Source organism: Entelurus aequoreus, linkage group LG04 (genome assembly GCF_033978785.1).
Source record: "Entelurus aequoreus isolate RoL-2023_Sb linkage group LG04, RoL_Eaeq_v1.1, whole genome shotgun sequence".
NCBI lineage: Eukaryota > Metazoa > Chordata > Actinopteri > Syngnathiformes > Syngnathidae > Entelurus > Entelurus aequoreus.
This window is the reverse complement of record NC_084734.1, coordinates 75,377,432-75,400,040: the sequence shown is the minus strand read 5'-3', so window position 1 is coordinate 75,400,040 and position 22,609 is coordinate 75,377,432. Positions and strand designations below refer to the sequence as shown.

At 39.1% G+C, this 22,609-nt stretch overlaps 1 protein-coding gene across 2 annotated transcripts in view; it reads right to left on the bottom strand.

Moving 5' to 3' along the window:
* Positions 1-22,609, bottom strand: part of pdlim7 (PDZ and LIM domain 7) — a 77,340-nt gene that overhangs the window by 12,676 nt on the left and 42,055 nt on the right. For both annotated transcript variants that reach the window (XM_062045705.1, XM_062045706.1), the window contains exons 5-7: positions 21,317-21,513; positions 877-929; positions 411-654 (exon numbers count right to left, since the gene is read on the bottom strand). In XM_062045705.1, coding sequence (XP_061901689.1) covers positions 411-654; positions 877-929; positions 21,317-21,513 — 494 coding nt within the window. The remainder of the gene's footprint in view (positions 1-410; positions 655-876; positions 930-21,316; positions 21,514-22,609) is intronic.

Genomic DNA, 22,609 nt, shown 5'->3' with positions numbered 1-22,609 from the left:
AGCAGGTTTAGGTACAAAGCAAAAGGATCCAGCACTGTCCAGAGGATAGGGATGGCATAAGATTTGACATCAACAGCTGTGTCGTCTGATTGCCAATCAGAAAACAATCAAAGGGAAAATAATGCAAAATACAGAAAACTAATAATATATTTTAAACTGTCATGTGAGAACGTGACACACTTTATGTATAAAAACTTGATTATTTCTCTGTTTTAACTATGAAAATAGTACTTAAAAAAGAAATAATCATTTTAATAAGTATTTCCCTTTAAAAAGTGTGAGAGTGATCACTACAAATGTACAGAAAGCTAATGTATCCCAGAGGTGTCATATACTCAATAAAAATGATATTACCTTCGCCTTTATTGTCAGCTACAGTATTTTTTTTTTTTACATAAAAAATGTCTTACCTGATTATTTTGTTGCAGGCGCCACACACAGGGGTCCTCCCGCTGTTTCCGGGCGCCTGCTGCGCTGCCTGAAGGATAGAGCTGCGGTTCTGCATGGGTGTCGGCTGAACGGGCTGCTGGTGCTGCGTCACCACCGTGCTCGTCTTGTCTGGACGAAAGCGATCTGCAAAATGTTGGTCTGTCACCCATGGAGGTCGAGAGGAAGGAGCTGGGGCGCCAACTGCTGCAGACGCAGTCTTGGATCCTGTGTTTTGAAATGAAAACACACCATGATTTGTACTGAACTGTGACGTTGGACACTTTCACTAAATTAGAGGCGGGTGGGTGAATATATACAGCCTCTCTCCAGATGTCCAATGTGACACTTTGATGAGTTGATGTTGATCCTCATGCATGGACACTTAATAAAAATGTATTAGCACATCCTGCGTGCCGCCATAACGCATCAGCAGGAGCAGAAACTCACCATCTGGTTTATTGGCTGTCTGGGCCTTGGCAGGTGACGGAGTTGGCTCAAGGCTGTGGGGTGAAGATGACTCATTAGAAAAAAGTAAACAGCACTCAGTAACAATGAATGTCATGCTTGTTTGGATATTTCCATATGCCGTGTTGGCCACATATTACCTTTAAGGTGTGTGTTATCCTAAATATTAAATATAAAGCGAGTAAATCAGAAGAAAACAATGGGTGTCATTTACCAAAAACCCTTCTCATGCACTTAAGTCAAAAAGATGATGCTATTCAACATAAATCCATTAATTTTACAGTGGCAAATTGGCAATATATTGCAGCATTTAGATAATCACATATTCATCATTTCAATATGTTATTGGATATTTTACAACCAATTAGGTTTGACATTGCTGCAGTCCCGTGTCTTCATATGGGAAACAGGAACCTATGCATGTAGAATTATACAGTATTCATGTACAGGTAGATAAAGCATACAGTATACATTCAGGAATGTGTGGAGCACGACATTACTTGCATTACTACATTACTTACCATGAATTAATTAACGTGGACCCCGACTTAAACAAGTTGAAAAACGTATTCGGGTGTTACCATTTAGTGGTCAATTGTACGGAATATGTACTGTACTGTACAATCTACTAATACAAGTTTCAATCAATCAATCAAAACTTCTGACACCAGTCCTGGGCCATTCCACCAAATTGTTGCAATTTGCATTCTCAAGAAAAAAAATGCATACATTCACAACAAAATTATTTTGAAATTTAAAACTTTTATCAAGAAAAGTGTCCTGCATGTTGATCTGATGGCATATTCATTAAATACAATTTTAAGGATTAGTTCAAATTACCTTGAATTGTGGAAAAAGAGCATTTGTTGCCCGTCTTGACGTCCTAAAATTACACTTCAACATTAAAATATAACTATCTAAATCCTACAGAAATGTTATAGTTTGTACATATTTGTGTTACTTCGTAGTTTGTTTTCAACAACAATTTAGTTCAACTTCACAGTTTAGTCGTTTCCTGGGTTTTCACTCAGTCCTGTTACCCTAACATATTACGATTACAGTAACACCTTCTGAAAATATTTGAATGTTCCACAAGTCACAAGGTCTACAGGAAGTTGTATCTCTGAGATCCCCTGAAGGCCAAAGAAAGGCCAAAAGAAAGTTCACTCTTATTTTCTTGTATACCGTATTTTTCGGACTATAAGTCGCAGTTTTTTTTCATAGTTTGGCCGGGGGTGCGACAAGGTTAACAACCACTGGACTAGACGTATAAGATTTCATGGGATTTAGCGATTAGGAGTGACAGATTGTTTGGTAAACATGTAAAGCGGCTTTGGGTACTTAGAAAAGCGCTATATAAATCCCAGGTATTATTATTATTATTATTATATAGCATGTTCTATATGTTATAGTTATTTGAATGACTCTTACCATAATATGTTACGTTAACATACCAGGCACGTTCTCAGTTGGTTATTTATGCGTCATATAACGTACACTTATTCAGCCTGTTGTTCACTATTCTTTATTTATTTTAAATTGCCTTTCAAATGTATATTCTTGGTGTTGGGTTTTATCAAATAAATTTCCCCCAAAAAATGCGACTTATACTCCAGTGCGACTTATATATGTTTTTTTTCCTTCTTTATTATGCATTTTCGGCCGGTGCGACTTATACTCCGAAAAATGCGGTAGTCGATATTTCAAGTAAGACTGTGGGGGGTTAAAATCTCATCACACTCCTGTTACTTAAATGATTTGTTTGCTTTTGAAATAAAAAACAATTGTGGAATCACTGCAATGGCTAAAGGTCCACCTGCTATTAGCTGGGGCTTTGAATCTTTGGGTGTCCCACGATTCGATTCAATATCAATTCTTGGGGTCACGATTCGATTCAAAATGTAAAAAAATTAAATTCAACACGATTCTCGATTCAAAACCGATTTTTTTTCCCGATTCAAAACGATTCTCTATTCATTCAATACTAGGATTTCAGCAGGATCTACCCCAGTCTGCTGACATGCAAGCAGAGTAGTAGATTTTTGTAAAAAGCTTTTATAATTGTAAAGGACAATGTTTTATCAACTGATTGCAATAATGTAAATTTGTTTTAACTATTAAATGAACCAAAAATATGACTTATTTTATCTTTGTGAAAATATTGGACACAGTGTGTTGTTGAGATGCGATGCAAGTGTAAGCCACTGTGACACCATTGTTCTTTTTTTTTTTTATAAATGTCTAATGATAATGTCAATGATGGATTTTCAATCACTCCTATGTTGAAATTGTAACTAATATTGAAACTGTTGTTGATAATATTCATTTTTGTTTCCTACTTTTGGTTTGTTCTGTGTCGTGTTTGTGTCTCCTCTCAATTGCTCTGTTTATTGCAGTTCTGAGTGTTGCTGTGTCGGGTTTGGTTTTGGAATTGGATTGCATTGTTATGGTATTGCTGTGTATTGTTTTGTTGGATTGATTAATTAAAAAAAAAAAAAAAACGTGTTTTTTTTTTTAAATAAATAAATAAAAAATCGATTTTTAAAAAAATGAGAATAGATTCTGAATCGCACAACGTGAGAATCGCGATTCGAATTCGAATCGATTTTTTCCCACACCCCTACTATTAGCATAGATGCCATGTTATATTTCATTTATTTGCTAATTCTATGCCAAAAACTCCATCCTGTTACTTTCAGTCATGTTACTCTAAAGAGTCATCTTAGCTGTAGGAAACGTGTACAAAAATGTTGCCGGAAAGGAGCCACAACACATTTTGAGTAGGGATGTGCCACTGATGAATATCAGCTTATTTTACATGATCACTTTTGCCCAATAATGACTTCAAACGTCGATCCCAAATGCAGATCCCCTCTGGCTGACACTGTTTTTATTTTTAAATATTTATTTATTCGATTGAAAGGTAACAAATAATACAGGCAATAAGAAAAGCAGACAGTTCCCGCTTCCCCACCCCCAAAAAACACAAAACAATCCCTTGTCCCCCCCGTCCTACATTTTCTTGCTACAAATTAGTCCAAGTGTGTGGCAATACACAGCCTTCCTTTCACTGCAAGCATCCATTCATCCATTTCCTACCGCTTAGGGTCGCGGGGCAGCGGCTGGAGCCTATCCCAGCTGCACTCGGGCGGAAGGCAGGGTACACCCTGGACAAGACGCCACCTCATCCGAGGGCCAACACACTCACATTCACACATTAGGGCCAATTTAGTGTTGCCAATCAGCCAATCCGGACAAACATAAACATAAACGAACTAACGGAAAAAAACAACAACATACAGAGGAGCAGCACTGTCAATGAGTCAAAACAGAGCTCAGAAAGCAATGAAGTGTGGTAAAAGGACAACAGTCAACAGTGAGTGTTAAATTTGGCCTATAGTGCATTTAATTTAGCTATGTAACTAATCATACAGCCCCAGGCAGAATATCAATTTGGGGTCTACCCCTGAGGTCAGATTAATTTTCTAAAGATATAAGTGTAGCAGGAGGTCCCTAAACAACAGGCAGGCTTTGGGGGAAACTTGTGACTTCCACTGCAGCAAAATCCAACTATGTGTTAATAAGAATGCAAAGGCGTGAATGTCTTCTTAATTGTTTGGGAGTTTGGCAATATTCCAAAAATTCTCAGTTCTCTGCAAGGCGTCAACTTCAATTTAGTGCATCTGCAAGATGTTTAAAAGGATAAAACACTATCTATTTTTATTCCCCCGGCTAACAAGCGGCTGACAACTAATGACGTGTCTCCATACACAGTGTGGAGCCATTCCCCTAGGCTAATAATAATCACCTCCATTACAGCAAATAAACTGCATTTCTTAGGATCTCATATCACCGGAGGATGAGGCTAAACATGATACACGACAAGAGAAAGTCGGGAGCAGGCAGGCATGGGGATGGCAAAGCTAACCACTAAGCAAGTTTTAAACAACACAGAGAATAATGTGCTCTGTAAAACTTAAGAAGAAGCATGTTACAGCACAAAGGAAGCAGTAATTAACAGGAAAATCTTCAGTAGATTAATAAGAGTTAGAGAGAGAATAATATAACAACTGTTGGTGTGTCAGTATTGTCACAGTCAGTACACGACACGTTAGAAGGGCGGATCGATCTATAAATTGGGGGTGTCGATACCAAGGGTAGTATCAGTATATGATCGCTACTAAACATTTTTATTTTCTCAAAATATTTTTTATGTTGTTTTTGTCAATGTTCACTAGCTCAGGGAATAAGTCACACACAAAAAGATTTAAATAAGTAATAGAGAGTAGTTGCTTTTGTTTCGTGATTGTGTACTATTGACTTGGTTTTGCTGAAACAATTGTATGTAATAAAGAGAATAAGGAAGAGGTTTAAATATTGTGTTTACGTTGTTAAACTGTCGATAGCACTGAGCATGAATAAATAGAAAAATGTACAGTTAATACAAAGGATCAGTATGAGCATTGGTATCGGCTGATCTAAGTCATGGATGATTTGAATAGTTCAATATACTTTATCAGACAAAAAATAGATTTGAGTTTGTTTGGAGAGATTTATAAAAAAAAATGGCACCAATTTCGATGGAATTGCCCTTTTATGTGGACTACTTGTTGTCCCTCAGTACAAGGAGATAAAGGTTATTTTATCAAAACTTAGATAAGGATGACTTTACTAACCTACTACTAAATCAACAAAATCCTGATAAGAGATGAACTCTTGATGATGCAGCAACAGCACACTTTGATTGTTTGACATAAGTGACAGGAAACTCATCAAACATGTCACATCTTGTCAAAATTTGAATGCGGAGGAGTTTAGCTTGAAGCCCGCGTGTGCAGAGCAGCGGAAATAAGAACTCGCATCTGCATTTAAAAGCTCTATTACCCGCAGCAAGCGCCACTATATTCAGAAAATCTTCAAACCACAACTGAGATCGGTGGGACCGCGCGCTCTGGAGATGTCTCATCTTGGGAAAAAATATAACAGCGCCTTAAGCGAATATCATGTTTACAACATCAACAGTGCCAGCTACAATCAGCCACTGAGAGATGATGAAACCATTGCTCATTCGCAAAGCAGAGAGAAGAAACCAGGAAATGCATTACCCTGAACTAACTTTGCTCTTTGCTGCCTTGTCACATTAATCTGTATAGCATCATATTCAGTATTCCTGTCAATTAAACCAATTATGTATCCGAAACACCTGAAACACGCAGGACAAGTTAGCCATTTGCAGCTGGGAGCCATCAGGCAAGAGAATATATATGATGCGGGATAATAAGTCCCTATTCAACAGCAAAAAAGACAACTTGCAGGTCTGGTGAGAGAAAGGAAGCTACACGGAACACAATTAAGGCTATGGAGGGACTATGGAGGCGACAAAGAAAACAGTTTAAATTGGTTTGACACGCAGATTCAGGGTCAGCTACCCTCTACCATCATTGGACCAAATGAAGGTGCTTTTATTTGGACAGCAGACAAGCTGCAGCAGCTCCTCTGAGATGTTTGCTCGCTGAAGGTTACAGGTGCAAATCAGAGTACATCCTGCATCGCGTCTATTCCCACCTGGACTGGCCTGGAGCATGTTTTCTTGACATTTTCACCGCTTTCAACATACAACCAATACCTCCCTGCCCCCACCCACCACACCACCCCCAATTGCTCGCTGCAGAGTAACAAGCAATGGACACATTGACATTTGCACTTCATTCTTTACACCTCATATTTCACATCCACCTCTGTTCTTATTTTTGTATCCTCCCCAGAGGGAAGTGACGAGTGGAGCACAGAGGTTTTATAAATCTGAGAGATAAGATGCGTTTTCTGTATTTATTTATTTATTCACAGAACAAGAAGCTGCACGTCATCCTCCAAACAAAAGGTGATTTATGTTGACATATATGTGAACATGACAAACTGCATGTCTGATGGATGCTCTATTTCATATCCACTCCTTATTTTGAGTTGAATCTCTATTATTGAACCAACTTTTGCATGGAAGATAAAGTAAAGCAAAGCGTTAACTTGTCATATTCTCAGCTTTCTTTTTAGCTTTTTTGGGAAAGAGGGGAGAAGCATATTCATTGGAGGTAGTACCAGTTAAGTGTCAATCAATTTCAAAGCAGTAAATCCCGGCATACACAAGGTTACATGTGAAAATTAATGAACAGTGTTTATTTTGCTTGTTTTTACACTTTTAGGATGATTAATATTAGATCTGCAAAAACCAATCACCTTAGCATTTCATTTTCATCAATAGTCAAATAAAAATCGGTTGTAATTTAGAAGCGGTAAACTTTATATGAAAGTGTATTAAAAACGTTAGTGTTGCTTAAAAATAGTCAGTTTTCTTGTTAGTTGGAATGGAAGACTTTTTTCTACTACTACTTTACTGTGGTAAAATAAATATTTTAATAATGATTTAGATTTGTCTTCTATGAATGTATTTGTTATGTCTATAATTGTATTATTGATTGCATTTTTTTGTAACTTAAATTATTAAAAACATTTACACAAAAGCTGTTCTCCATTTAGAGTGCCAAAAATGAACCCAACTGTGACCTTAAAACTGTGGCACGTACTGAACCGTGACTATGGCATATCATTACGGTCTCGTGAAAAGTGTGCATCTCCAAAATTTGGTAAACCCCAATGATGATAAATTATATACATATACACACATACACACGCACACACATACTTCAGCACTGGCAATCAAAACACTGCATTCTGATCTACTACCACCAACTTTATACTGTATACCCTCTTTTCTTTCTGATGATTCAAATGCTACAAACAGAAAGCAATAAACTTTAAATACAATTAATTTTACTGTAGGCTTTAAAGTTAAGATCCCAAATAACACACGCTAAATAGCATGTGCAAACTATACAATGGCGTGTGTTATTAGTGGGCATGTTGCGGGTGATCAACTAAGACTGCGTGCTAAATTGATAACAAGTGCAAAAGTGGTGCAGACCGCACAATTTTAATGAGGATTTTGCATGTCCGCCTTGAGAGTCATTTACTGCAAAGCTATATGCTCCATCCAACTTGTGGTGTTTTCTATGTGTGGAACATAATGCAGCACACAACTATAATCTGTATCCGCTTTTCTGCAATATAGATGCGTGATTTAGACTACAGAACCTATATTTAGCACATTTTGGGAGGCACCGTGATGTTGTGATGGTGTGTCTGGAATGATCCAGCCGCAACAAAATACATGTTGCAAGAAGATTTTTCATAGGAGATATATTAATTATAAGAGGTATATATAACATACGTATTATTAATATATCTATTAATATAAATAAAGCGAACGCAATTAGAAAAAAATGTCAGCAGACACCAATACAAATCAATTTAATTAAATGTGGCATTCATTTTTGCGCACCAACCAGCATTTTAAAGGCCTACTGAAACCCACTACTACCGACCACGCAGTCTTATAGTTTATATATCAATTATGAAATCTTAACATTGCAACACATGCTAATACGGCCGGGTTAACTTATAAAGTGCAATTTTAAATTTCCCGGGAAACTTCCGGTTGAAAACGTCTAGGTATGATGACATTTGCGCGTGACGTCAAGGGTTGAAGCGGAAGTATTCGGACACCATTGTATCCCAATACAAACAGCTCTGTTTTCATCGCAAAATTCCACAGTATTCTGGACATCTGTGTTGGTGAATCTTTTGCAATTTGTTCAATTAACAATGGAGACTGCAAAGAAGAAAGCTCTAGGTGGGATCGGTGTATTAGCGGCGGCTGCAGCAACACAACCAGGAGGACTTAGTTGGATAGCAGACGCGCTACCGTGAGTACAGCTTTGGCTTCCAAACATTTGATCGCTTGCCCGTACGTGCGTGTCGCTATGTGCATGTCACGTACGTAACTTTGGGGAAATATGTGTTTCTTGCCGACTCTGATGGAGGCCGGGGTGTCGTCGAAAGCTACAACGCCCGCCGCCGCACCACTGTCCTCACCTTGACTTCCTCCGTCTCCGGGCCGCCGACCGCATCGATGATCGGGTGAAGTCCTTCGTCGCGCCGTCGATCGCTGGAAAGCAGGTGAGCACGGCTCGTGATGAGCAGATGAGAGCTGGCGTAGGTGGAGAGCTAATGTTTTAGCATAGCTCTGTGAGGTCCCGTAGCTAAGTTAGCTTCAATGGTGTCGTTAGCAAAAGCATTGTTAAGCTTCGCCAAGCTGGAAAGCATTATCCGTGTAGTTACAGGTCCATGGTTTAATAGTATTGTTGATCTTCTGTCCATCCTTCCAGTCAGGGGCTTATTTCTTCTGTTTCTACCTGCAGTTAAGCCCGATGCTATCACGTTAGCTCTGTAGCTAAAGTGTTTCGCCGATGTATCGTCGTGGAGATAGAAGTCACTGTGAATGTCCATTTCGCGTTCTCGACTCTCATTTTCAAGAGGATATAGTATCCGAGGTGGTTTAAAATACAAATCCGTGATCCACAATAGAAAAAGGAGAGAGTGTGGAATCCAATGTACCTAAGTTACGGTCAGAGCGAAAAAAGATACGTCCTGCACTGCACTCTAGTCCTTCACTCTCACGTTCCTCATCCACGAATCTTTCATCCTGGCTCAAATTAATGGGGAAATCATCGCTTTCTCGGTCCGAATCACTCTCGCTGCATTGGAAACAATGGGGAAATGTGAGGAGCCCTTCAACCTGCGACGTCACGCTACTTCCGGCACAGGCAAGGCTTTTTTTATCAGCGACCAAAAGTTGCGAACTTTATCGTCGATGTTCTCTACCAAATTCTTTCAGCAAAAATATGGCAATATCGCATAATGATCAAGTATGACACATAGAATGGATCTGCTATCCCCGTTTACATAAAAACATTTAATTTCAGTAGGCCTTTAAGTCATCAAGCAGCTAAAAAATGTGATTGCTCAGTAGATGATACGTCTAATATATATATATTTTTTGTGACAGCCCAAATACGTTAACACGGCCATGAAAGGAGTGTTCTGTTTTCACCATCTGTCTTTGCATTGCAATCGCCTGCTTGCTCCCAGCCATTTGTGCGTAACTGCCAGTTTCCACGCACCTTCTAAACATGCTCAATATAGACGAAAAAGAGCAGCCGCTTGACAGTTTCAGTCTTACCATACCATACCAACTTTATTTATAAAGCCCTTTAAAAACAACCACAGTTGAAAAACAAAGGGCTGTACACCACAAAGAAATAAAGGCAAAGGACAGACTAAAAAATAAAAATTTAAAACAGAAGTAAAATACACATTAAAAAAGCAAATACAAAATTACCCTAAGAACAATTTTGTTAGATAAAAAGCAGTTACAAAAGTTAAAAGTTAAAAACAGTTTAAAGTCTCATGCTGGGTTAAAAGCCAGTGAATAAAAATGGGTTTTAAGAAGGGTCTTAAAAATAGCCAAAGAAGGGGCCTGTCTCACATGGAGTGGAAGATCATTCCAGAGTTTGGGGCCCACAACAGAGAAGGCTCTGTCCCCCCTGAGCTTACGCTTGGATTTGGGTACCTCCAGGATCAGCTGATCAGCTGACCTGAGGGACCGGGTGGGGGCATAGAGGTGGAGCAGCTCAGAGAGGTAAGGTGGGGCAAGACCATGTAAGGATTTAAAAACAAGTAAGATAATTTTAAAATGGACTCTAAAAGACACAGGCAGCCAGTGGAGGGAGGCTAAAACAGGAGTAATGTGCTCTCTTTTTCTTGTGTTTGTTAAAAGTCGGGCAGCTGCATTTTGGACCAGCTGCAGACGTGAGAGGGAGGACTGACTAATTCCAAAATATAAAGCGTTACAGTAAATCAGCCGAGATGTAATAAAGGCATGGATTACTGTCTCAAACTGTTGCCTAGAAAGAAGGTTTTTAACCTTAGCCAGCTGACGTAAATAAAAAAGCTGGCTTTCACCACTGTGCCAATCTGACGGTCCAATTTAAAATCACTGTCAATACGAAAACCCAGGTTGGTGATCATGGGCTTAACGTACAAAGCCAAGGGGCCAAAGTCAACAGGGGGAAGCTCACAGGTACCACTAGGTCCAAACACTATTACTTCTGTCTTCTTTTCATTGAAGTTTAAGAAGTTTAGGGCCATCCAGGCCTTGATGTCATCAAGACAAGCAAGTAATGGCTGTATTGAAGAGGCATGATTTTTCTTTAACGGAAAATAAATATGTGTCATCAGCGTAACAATGAAAACAAATACCATGCTTTCTTAGGATTGAGCCCAGGGGAAGTAAATAAATAGAAAAGAGCAGTGGTCCTAAAACTGAGCCCTGTGGGACCCCACATGTTAAGGGAGCAACAGAAGATTCAGAACCAGCAACATTTACAGAGAAGGTCCTGTTAGTCAAATATGACTTCAGCCATCTCAGGGCAGTACCACAGATGCCCACTTGATGTTGTAGGCGGCTAATTAAAATATTATGGTCCACCGTATCAAATGCTGCTGTTAGATCGAGTAAAACTAAAATCACATGATCACCTAAGTCTGTTGCTCGAAAGATGTCATTAAAAACCCTTACTAATGCTGACTCGGTACTATGGAGGGGTTTAAACCCAGACTGAAAGACTTCTAAAATATCAGAGTCCTCTAAAAAAGTGTTTAACTGGGTAAAAACAATCTTCTCCAAGATTTTTGAGAGAAAAGGCAGCTTAGAAATGGGTCTAAAATGGGCTAAAACTGAACTGTCCAGACTAGGTTTCTTTAAAAGCGGTTGAACCACGGCGTGTTTAAAACTGGTAGGAACCACACCAGAAAACAGACTGCTATTTAAAATGTTAAGAACAGGCTGCCCTATGCAAGAAAACACTTCTTTAAAAAATGTAGGAGGGACAGCATCATGGGGGGAACCTGAGGGCTTCATATGATTAGTTAACTCTTGTAACTGCCGCAGAGTCACTTGCTCAAACTGATTAAAAACAGCAGAGTAGTTAAACGGGACAGAAGGGTCAGAGGTCGGAACAGAGATGAGAGCCCTCGTTGTGGCAATCTTATCAATAAAATACTTTAAAAAGGCATTGCACAATTCAGAGGAGGGTTCCAAACATGTAGGCTGAGGGGCATTAAGAACAGAGTCAATGGTTTTGAATAAAACACGAGGGTCAAGACTATTTGAGGCAATAATGTTTGCCAAATGTTCTCTTTTTGCCTCTTTTACTGTGCTCTGATATCGATGCCAACAGTCCTTTAAAATCTTGATAGATCACATTGCGGCCGCTAAATGATTACATTTGCAGCTCCTCCTTCACTTTGTGGGCATTCTGATAATCATCATATATTCTGCATATGCATGAAGACAGACACTAAATAGATTGCGTGCCTTATTTTGCTCATTAAAGAGAAGCAATCATCTACACACAAGCTTAATAGTTCAGCTTTGCATGGATTTACAAGTTTGCACGTGTAACAATACATGCAAATCTTTAAGTAGAACAGGCCCCAATTTTTTATTTCTGGGCCAGGTATCACACAAGTTAGTTACTTACCAAACACTTGTTCAATGACGCGCTTGGTTATGCATGTTTGTTGGAGGGTTTGATGACTAACTGCACAACTATTTTCTCTATTAGGTAATAATTGTGTCAAATGTAAGCAGACACCTTATTAACGCAAGCCTGTGCAAGTGAGCTCACCAGGAGGTTGCACTTATTGTTGCCAAGATGAAGAAAAAGTCAGCTTGAACAGTGAAAGATGGAAGCGTGACAGAAATGATATACACAAAAAAAACAGAGGCAAGAGAATCTTTTTGTCAGATGTTTTGTATTTTTGATGACAGCAAAGAACAGAAAAAGTCAGGTACAGCTTGATGATTTTTGTTGTAATGTTTGGAGACAGGATAAGAAGATCAGAAATGAAAACTCGGAGAGAAGCAAAAAAAGTAAGCATGACAGAATCAAAGTAGAACAATAAACAGAAAGGTGTTCCCCACTGTTGAGATCCCCTCCTCACTAGTTCACCCCCGAGCTCAATACGGGATGAAAACTAGGAAACAAGACACAGTGGTCCACTGATCTTAACACTATGGCTCAGTATGCAAAACTCCACTTGAAGCTTTGTCATCTTAGCTAAGTTACTTCTAGTTTTGGTTTCTTATTACCTGCCTCAACCCCCAGCTTATTACCCCCCCGTGTTGTTAAGTTATCTGCCACTGGATGTTCGGCTATCTTTGTCTTCTTTGAGGTGCGGCTATGTCTAGCAGCGTCCGATGTCGCTCAGGATTTGATATTTAGGGCGCAAGCGGACCTGTCATGGTGCCAATCCCTCAAACGGGCATAACGGGGGCTCTGAATCTCAGTGAGGAACTTTTCCCTGCCCAAGAGAGAGGGATGAAACACAGACAGGAAGGAGATATGTTATAGAGCAGAACTGAAAGAGAGACATGGGCGGTGAAATACAAAAAACACAGAAGAGAGTGCAGACTACATTTGGTTGTTGCAGGTATGCCTCATGCACACTTAACTACTGGACCGGAATGTATCTGTGGTGCTGGTTACGGAGGGGCTTAATTACGTTATCGTCTAATTTGGGTTGTGTCATAAGAAATCTGCGACATTATCTCATGTTTTTAAACCTTATTTATTAATGTTAAATTATTGACGTACAAGTAGTGATTTAATTCCATGCAGCAGAAAGCAACTTAAAAAACTATTATATTTCTGGGGCTCCAAGTAAGTGTGTGTTGATTTTAGCTATAATGATATGTCTGATATATCACTACATAAATTAACAGATGTGTTAGAATGCGCGACCAAGTCAGCTGTGGTATGTGCGTATTGAGGTGTGTTAAGAAGCGTCTACTGCATGGAGTTGGAACGACATGCTACACAGATTGTAATGTCTTTGTGAACGGGTGCCAAATTTTTCTGTAGCGGCCCAAATGTAATTGTGGTAGGCTGCCTCTAAATAAACAAATGTATGGGAAACAGTGATATTCATTCAACTGATGTTTACACACACTCACAATACACAACACAATATGCAAGTGCATAATAAACCACAATACATTATGCTGGACCACTATGAACCACATTCAAGACTTTACCTGGCCCTCTTCATGGTTTCATCATCTGGGTCCTGCACTAGGAGATCCAGAAGAGACACACATTAGAAGGCTTACATGAAGCTGACACATACACCCACGACTTAGATATGTCAATCAATGACCAAGATGGTGCTGTTCTTGTGAGGATCCAAATAGCAATTAGTAGCCAAGGTATCCTCATGTCAAGTTGCATTACAATGCTATAGAGATGATATGAAATGTACTCTGCAGTTCTTAAGCCACACACTTGTTTTCTTGTTTTTCAAATACTAGAACTATAACCATAATGTCACTAAGTCGAGCTCAGGCCTCCACCAAGGCTGAAATGTTAATTATGGGAGCGTTGTATTTGTTTGGGAGCAAGTTAGACCCTGGTTCATGGTACGACACAGCGTGCACATTGTAGAGTTAATTTTCAAAATAACGTGCAGCTATATTATTTGCATTACGATTTTTCAACGGTAATAGTGCACAGAAAACCTAAGTATCCTGTCAACTTTCTGTGGTGGCAGTCAGAGGCTAATTTTAGCAAACAAACTGCCTAATGCAAACAACCTAAAGCAACTCTGATGACGAGCATATGTAACCTACAGTGCATGGAGTAGAAAGCTTAATCCTTATAATTATTTTTACTTTAATAAAAGCACTTAAAAAGTTTGGATTTGAGTTATTACTTGCACCCAGAACTCTTTACTTTTTCTTCAAGATCTATTTTGTGAGCCTTTCCAGAGCCGTACAACTGTGCAATTAAAAATAGACACTACTTTAACCTATTAAAATAGATTATATTTTGCTATAAATTAAAATTAGACTTAGTACTTATTGCACACTTGTCTATTACAAAGTAAATACGTGCTTGCTTGCTTGGTTAAGTTGATTTGAAGTAAAAAATAGCTACAATTGTGTGAACTTTCAACAACATTATACAAATTGTTAGTATCTGTACAAAGCCTGTATATACTTAAATGAAAAGCAGTCATGTGTAAGGTTACACTGTAGATGTTCTATATCACCATACAATCTGGGTACATGTTGATGATACAGTCTGAAATCAAATATTTAGTTTGACAAAATAGCTTGTCAAACTCATCACCATCATCAACACAGCACGCATGTTCAAGCACTGGCGAACACTAGAAGGACTTATTAGACACTCATCCTTAAGCCATCAATATACACATAGTGAACATGCCAGGTAGGAGATCCCCGGACTTACTGAAGTCAGTGCCTGTGAGCTGGGCCAGGATTCGAAAAGAGCGGGACTGAGTGGTACCAGTGCGAGGTTGCCAGTCTTCTGTGTCCTGAATCAACCTCTTCTTGCTGCGGTCATTGGGGATAAAACAGGGCATGTTCTCCACCCTCAGGTCGTGGCTACTAATAAACAAAACCATCCTTAGTACAAGGTACGTGTGGTTAACACAAGACCTTCCAAAACTAGAGACCACCTACTCATGACAACCACATAATCTTGAAACTAAAAAGACCATGCAACAGCCATAAATAAAGTCAGATAATCTGCAAGCTAATGGATCCTCACAGACTCACTTACTGACCGCAACATTAGATACACCTGCAAAATCTAATAGCATTTGATTAAAGAGCTTTCTCAATGATCTATTTTCAAGAGGATAATGCTGAGAGGGTTTTGTTAACAGTGTGAGAGAAGTATTAATTTTGTCATATTGTGGTTTTAGTTTGTGCTACAAAGAAGTGGCAAGGCAAGACAAAGGCAAGTGTATTTATAGAGTACAATCCATACAAAAGTCAATTCAAAGGGCTTCACAGAAAATTGAAAGTAGACAAAAACTTTAAGAAATAAAATCATCATAAAAAATAATTACAATTTAAATCAAATCCAAGCGTAGATAAAATACTTTCAGTTGTCAAATACACATTTAAATACAATTATTTTTAGCCTTGATTTGAACACTGCCAACATTGAGGTCTGTCTCACATCTTCTAGATTCTAGAAGACTATTTCAGATTTTGGAAGCATAAAACTGAAACACAGCGTCACCATGTTTTGTTCTGATTCTCGGGGGGCTGCAGGAGACCCCTCTGTGAGGTTTTCAAAACCCGAAATGGGTCATATAGTTCTAAAATTTTAGATATGTGATTTGGCACAAGACAATGAAAATGCTGGTACACAAGAAGAGCTGTTTTGAAGTATATTATCTGAGCAACAGGAAGCCAGTGCAGTGATCCAAGCACTGGACTAATATTGTCATATTTTCGGGTTTTATTCAGGACTCAAGCAGCAGCATTCTTGATGTACTGCATCTGCTTTACAGCTTGTTTAGAGAGCCCAATGAAAAGGTCAATACAGTACTCTAACCTGTCAATGACAAAGGCATGGTTTAGTCTTACCAAGTCTGATTTAAACATTATTCCTCTGATTTTTGCAATATTTCTAATGCGGTAAAAAGCTGCTGATGATATTGACTTAATGTGGCTGTTAAAGTCTGAGTCTGAGTCCATTACTAATTCTTGATTTCAAACCTGATTATTAGGTTTGAGGGAGAGGGTCCCAAAATTACTAATAATAGTTTCTATTTGCTTCTGTGGGCCAAATACAATGATTTCAGTTTTGTCTGAATTTAGCTGAAGAAAATGACTTTGCATCCGCACATTGAACTGTTCGATGCAGTGACAAAGTTAATCAGCAGGCCAACGTTCTCCTGTCGTCAGTGACACGTAGATCTGAGTGTCATCTGTATAGTTGTGGTTGGAACCATTGGAGCTGCGTATTAGCTAGCCTAGTGGTAGCATGTCCATCCATCTTCTTCCACTTATTCAAAGTCTGATCGCAGGGGCAGCAGCTTAAACCCAGATTTCCCTCACCCCAGCTACTTCGTCCAGCTCCCGAGGCATTCCCAGGCCAGCTGGGAGACAGAGTCTCTCCACCGTGTCCTGGGTCTTCCCCGTGGTCTCCTACCGGTCGAAAGTGCCCTAAACACCTCCCAAGGGAAGCGTTCGGGGGGCATTCTGACCAGATGCCCGAACCACCTCGTCTGGCTCCTCTTGATGTGGAGGAGCACCGGCTTTTATTCTGAGCTCCTCACACTGTCTCTAAGGAAGAGCCCCGCCACCCGACGGAGGAAACTCATTTCGGCCGCTGGCAGCAAGTACAAGTTGAAAAATAAGGGCCCGAGAATCGAGCCCTGAGGAACCCCACAGGTCATAGCCATTGGGTCAGAGAAAGTTACCAATTTCAACAATCTATGTTTTCTGATCAAGATAGGACTTGAACCAATTAAGAGCAGAACTAAATATCTCCACCCAGTTTTCTAACCTCTGTAATAAAATAGTATTGTCAACAGTGTCAAAGGCAGCGCTCAGATCCAGCAGAACCAAGAGTGAGACTTTTCCTGTATTTTTTTGGGGTGGATATCATTTGTCACCTTGATCAGCGCTGTTTCAGTGCTCTGGTGGGGCCTAAAACCAGATTGGAAAGTATCAAACACATTGCTATACAAGAGAAAGTCACTAAACTGTTGGTATACAACTTTTTCCAGGACTTAACCCAAAAAATGGCAAGTTTGATATGGGCCAATAGTTCTTCCATACTGTGGCATCTCGACTACTCTCTTTTAAGAGGGCCTTAATGACAGCAGTTTTTAAGGCCTTTGGAAATGTTCCAGTCTGAAGTGAGATGTTAACTGGATGAGAAAATTGTGGTCATAAACTGCTCAGCACAGACTTTAGAAATCTAGTGGGTAACTCATCAAGACAGCATGTTGATGGACTCAGAGTGTGCATGATCTCTTCAACTGTTTTGTCAATGATAGGAATGAAATGTGCCAGCTCTAGTTATCTAGCTGGCTGCAGAGTAGCTTTTTGTTTTCTGGGAATTGTTGCAATTTTAATGCCTTGAACTTTATCATGGAATAATATTGCTAACTCATTGCACTTTGATGAAGAAATTAGTTGTTTAAAGGGAAATGAAACTGGAAGGTCTGTTAATCTTGTCACTGGAGCAAACAGGACACGAGAGTTGTGACTACAGTTTGTGATGATTTCAGAAAAATAATTTTCCCTTGACCTACTTAAAGTCTGCTTGACCGTTGAACGCATTTAACTTCTCTCTGTGAATCTCATAATGAACTTGCAGCTTTGACTTGAGCCATGTGCTTCTCTTCTGCTTCTCATATTCATGTTACCTTATGATGTACTGCAATTGAACACCACTTCATACTGCAACCACAATAATAAAGCTAGTTTCAAATTAGTACCTCTCTAACGTAATTAACAGTTTTGATTAAAGTTTTTTTGCAGGATTACCTAATAAAGTGATCAGTGATTGTATTGATTTAATTCATTGTAAGAAAACATGACAATTACTGTACTAAACATTTTCTTAAGAAACAATAACTAATATGACAAAAAAGCCTTCCATTTTGAATCACAGCTGAACCTTAGCATGCATTTACCAAAAAGCAAAAGGAAGACTGAACTTATTCATATCATATATACACATCTCAACTAGTTTTAAGACACTCCTACTCTTGCATGCACTGCATAAGCCTCTTACTTGGACACTTGGTATATATCATCATAGAAGATAGGTTCACCCCTATGGAACAAGAGTGGACAGAGAGGTGATAGGGGATAAGAATAAAGTAAATTAACAGCAGTAACATTTTAAGTTTTGCTTTTATGACAGACATAAAAGTGTTATAAGCAAAGATAACTAAACCTCTAGTTTTAAAACAAGTAGCAGGAAACCTTTAAAAAGGCCAATCAGTGCAAAAAGGACATAGATTCTTGTTCATGACTAACAATCTATATCCACTCGTTCTTTAGTAACTTTCGGTACACTTTCGTAATCTACTGAGATCCAATATGAAAGACAGCATCTCTACTTGACTACCATTCAATAAGACATTTTTAAAAGGGTTATATTATACAAAACCCCAATTTCTTGCCTGAGGGCAGCTGTTTCTGTGTATTTGGGATCCGAAAAATATAAATTCAAACCATATTTTTAGAATATGATTTTGCCTCGTTCCAAACAAGCCATTTGAGATATGCCCGATTTGTGCCGCCAGTTGATAACTACATACACGGTAGAGGTTTTTTGCGAAACCTCTGCGTGAGCTTGCCATTTTTAATTTCCTGAGCGGCAGCGAAAATATGTCCACAGTGCGACCTAATGAACGAAAATGCTCTGTGTAATGTACTTACTTTGGATATTTGACGCAGAGCATAGCGAGAATTGCCAACGGACATGGAAGCACAGAGCCTGGCTAAGAAACCCAACTCTGTCCGAGGGCACTATACAGAAGGATTTAGCCAAAAACATTTAATCGCAGAGAGAGTTGCTACCACGTATGGCAACGACCGGTACAATGAAATGGCAAGTCCAGTAATAGTAGATTGACAAATGCAATTATACTTTAGCAAAGTTGCATTGTTCGCTGAACCGGACTACATGTAGATGAGATTAACAAGCTATGTATATTGCTATATTCTTGCATGAATGTAGATTGTAATTATTAAATAGGGAGAAAGACATAACACAAAGTCTGTACATACATATAGCTTTATGGAATGTCAGGCATTGAAAGAGAAATCAGCTAAACTATTCTTTGCGATGCTTTCATTTCTTTGGTTCTTAAGTTTTTTCCTCGAGTTTTCTCCTTGTGCGGGTCAAACTTTGGCTTGTACATGTACGTTTTAGATGCTAAAATCCTTAGCTGTTGCCATTTCCACTAAAAAGTAGCATGTAGTTCTAACTTATCATATTTGTCGGTACGTAAGTGTACCGCTTTAACTACAAAATGGCTGACTGGGTGGAGACACAGTAGCGGGTCAGCTGGAGGAAGCTAGGCGTCTAATAAGACCCAACTTTCAAAGCAGCTTGTTTTAAGAGACAGTCAAGCTGTTTAACGATGAGTCTGTAAAGCAAAATTGATGCAATTTTTTAAAGTTTTTAAGTTCCACCAATACATTATGTAGACCATAAGAAAATGTTTAAGATGTAACATGACCCTGTTTTGTTCCACTTAAAATTTAACTCCTTTATTGGATCTCAATAAATTGTGCAGGTGTACCTAATGGTGTGAAAAATAAGTGGAAGATCATGACTCTTTACTGGATGGTGAGAAAGAAAAGGAAATGTACTAACTTGTCAAGAGTATCCATCTGCAGAGTTAAAAAAAAAAAAAAAAAGGTGGGAAACGGAAAGGCAAAAGGATGGTCAGAGTTCAGTTTTGGACAAAAGAAGAAAAAAAGAATAGAACATGTGACAAAAAACCAACAGAGAGAACATGTGACAGCTTGTACACGATTAGAAGCATCATCAGGATGGAGCCGACATGCAAAGAGTTAAGCAGAGGCATGCTTTTATTGTCAACAAGCTCTGAAAGAGAAAGACGCCATTGTGTGCCTGTCAGCCCTGCCTATTGTCACACTGATCCATAATGATTTGGCACAAAACCTTCGTCATTCACAATCCTCTCAGCCACATAGGCAAAGGCTTTTCAAGAGTTATGTAAATGGTTTTGGCGTTAGCCCAAAGAGAGGATTTCTGCAGCGCTGCAGTCACACTTTTGCTCTGATTATGTCCTTGCTGACTCTTTCTTTTAGTGGCTATATACATAGTAAATATGTTTAAATCATATAACCGACATGGTTGAAGTCTGAACACACTCAGTGATGTCTTCATCAAAACTAGGCTGACTGTTATCGTTGCGCTCTATGAGGCCACAGGAATGTATTTCCGTCACACAACTTCTCAACTAACCATGAAGAGCAAACCAGTGAGAGGCTGCTAAAATAATCTAGCGCCAAAGATCTAAAGTTGTGTACAGGTCAGCAGAATGCAAGAGTGCGGCTGGCTAACTATGGCAACACACCAGATGACGTCGTACAACAGCCATGCCCCAAATTACAGCAACGAGAGTGCCGTATATATGGAGACTGTGAGATGCGTTCTGCATCATTAAAACAATGTTGGAATACAGCGCAAAATCCAGCCGTCGTACGGTTCCTAACCTATTAATACACTGTAATTAAATGTTTTATTACATATCAAAGTATTGTTTTCCCTTCAGAAACTGTTATAAAAGCACACCAAAATGAAAACTTTTGATGTCACACATGAGTTAGGATCTATGCAAAAAGAGGACTCATAAAATTGTAACACACTTCCCGTAAGGCCCATAAAACTGATATATGAAACAATTCTTTAGCAGTTCCTGGAAATAAGCTCTATTTAAGGCAGATAAAGGCAATACAGTATGTAACTGAAAAAGTGTACTTTGTCAGAGTTTGGAACAATTGGGTAAGAAAAACATTTTATGGAAGTTAAAGTATTAACACTTGTCATTTCAACAAGATCACATGTTCATATGTTGCTCCACCTACCCATTCTGCGGTTGCTGCACACTGGCGCTGCCCTGAGAGCGCGGCGTGTTAAGTTTAGGTGAGTAGGCAACAGGTTTAATAACAGGTCCCGAGCTGGCACTAGCGCCCCCTGCTGAGAAAGGCCTTGCCATCTTGTTAATGGTGGTGCTGGGGGCAAAGGAGTACTTTGGCTGCGCACAAGCCATGGCGCGCGAGTCCTGTGTGTTGGTGAGAGAGGGGAGACAATGCAGCATGACACACAACATGCAGTTAGACATTTTCCACACACTAGCACATTATTTCTGTCTGAACTTAATTTCCAGTTTCTTGAAACAAATTAGAGTGGTACCTTGGCTTCTGTACTTCCCACTTGGCGTAATGCTTTAGTTATTGAACGTCCAAACATTGCGGCCAACAATATACCGTATTTTTCGGAGTATAAATCGCTCCGGAGTATAAGTCGCACCGGCCGAAAATGCATAATAAAGAAGGAAAAAAACATATATAAGTCGCACTGGAGTATAAATCGCATTTTTTGAGGAAATGTATTTGATAAAACCCAACACCAAGAATAGACATTTGAAAGGCAATTTAAAATAAATAAAGAATAGTGAACAACAGGCTGAATAAGTGTACGTAATATGACTCATAAATAACCAACTGAGAACATGCCTGGTATGTTAACGTAACATATTATGGTAAGAGTCTTTTAAATAACTATAACATATAGAACATGCTATACGTTTACCAAACAATCTGTCACTCCTAAGCGCTAAATCCGATGAAATCTTATACGTCTAGTCTCTTACGTGAATGAGCTAAATAATATTATTTGATATTTTACGGTAATGTGTTAATAATTTCACACATAAGTCGCTCCTGAGTATAAGTCGCACTTATAGTCCAAAAAATACGGTAGTCCGTTTCCATGAAATCAAAGACCTAATACAGTGTAACATTGAATCATGAACCACTCTATTAGTGAACTTTTAGAATTACGAATTTTAGATAGAGCCAAATGTTCCTCTGTGTGCAAACCATGTCTGTGTGTACGAACACTTCATTCATTCATTCATTCATTTTGTGTCCCGCCTGAAGGCAAAAACCAGGGCGCATAATTTTTGGGGAGGCGGAGACCTCCACTTCATTTGTGCCGCAATACATTACTAGTCACTTTGCAGCGCTTCAGTATGTCCTTTTCTGTGTTTTTTCGCCTTTTGACAGGTTTTGTCCATTTTGCTAACTCAATATGAGTCCCAAAATGACATCAGACCAGCCTTGGAAAGAAGGAGGGAATTGATGTGGATTTTTTTT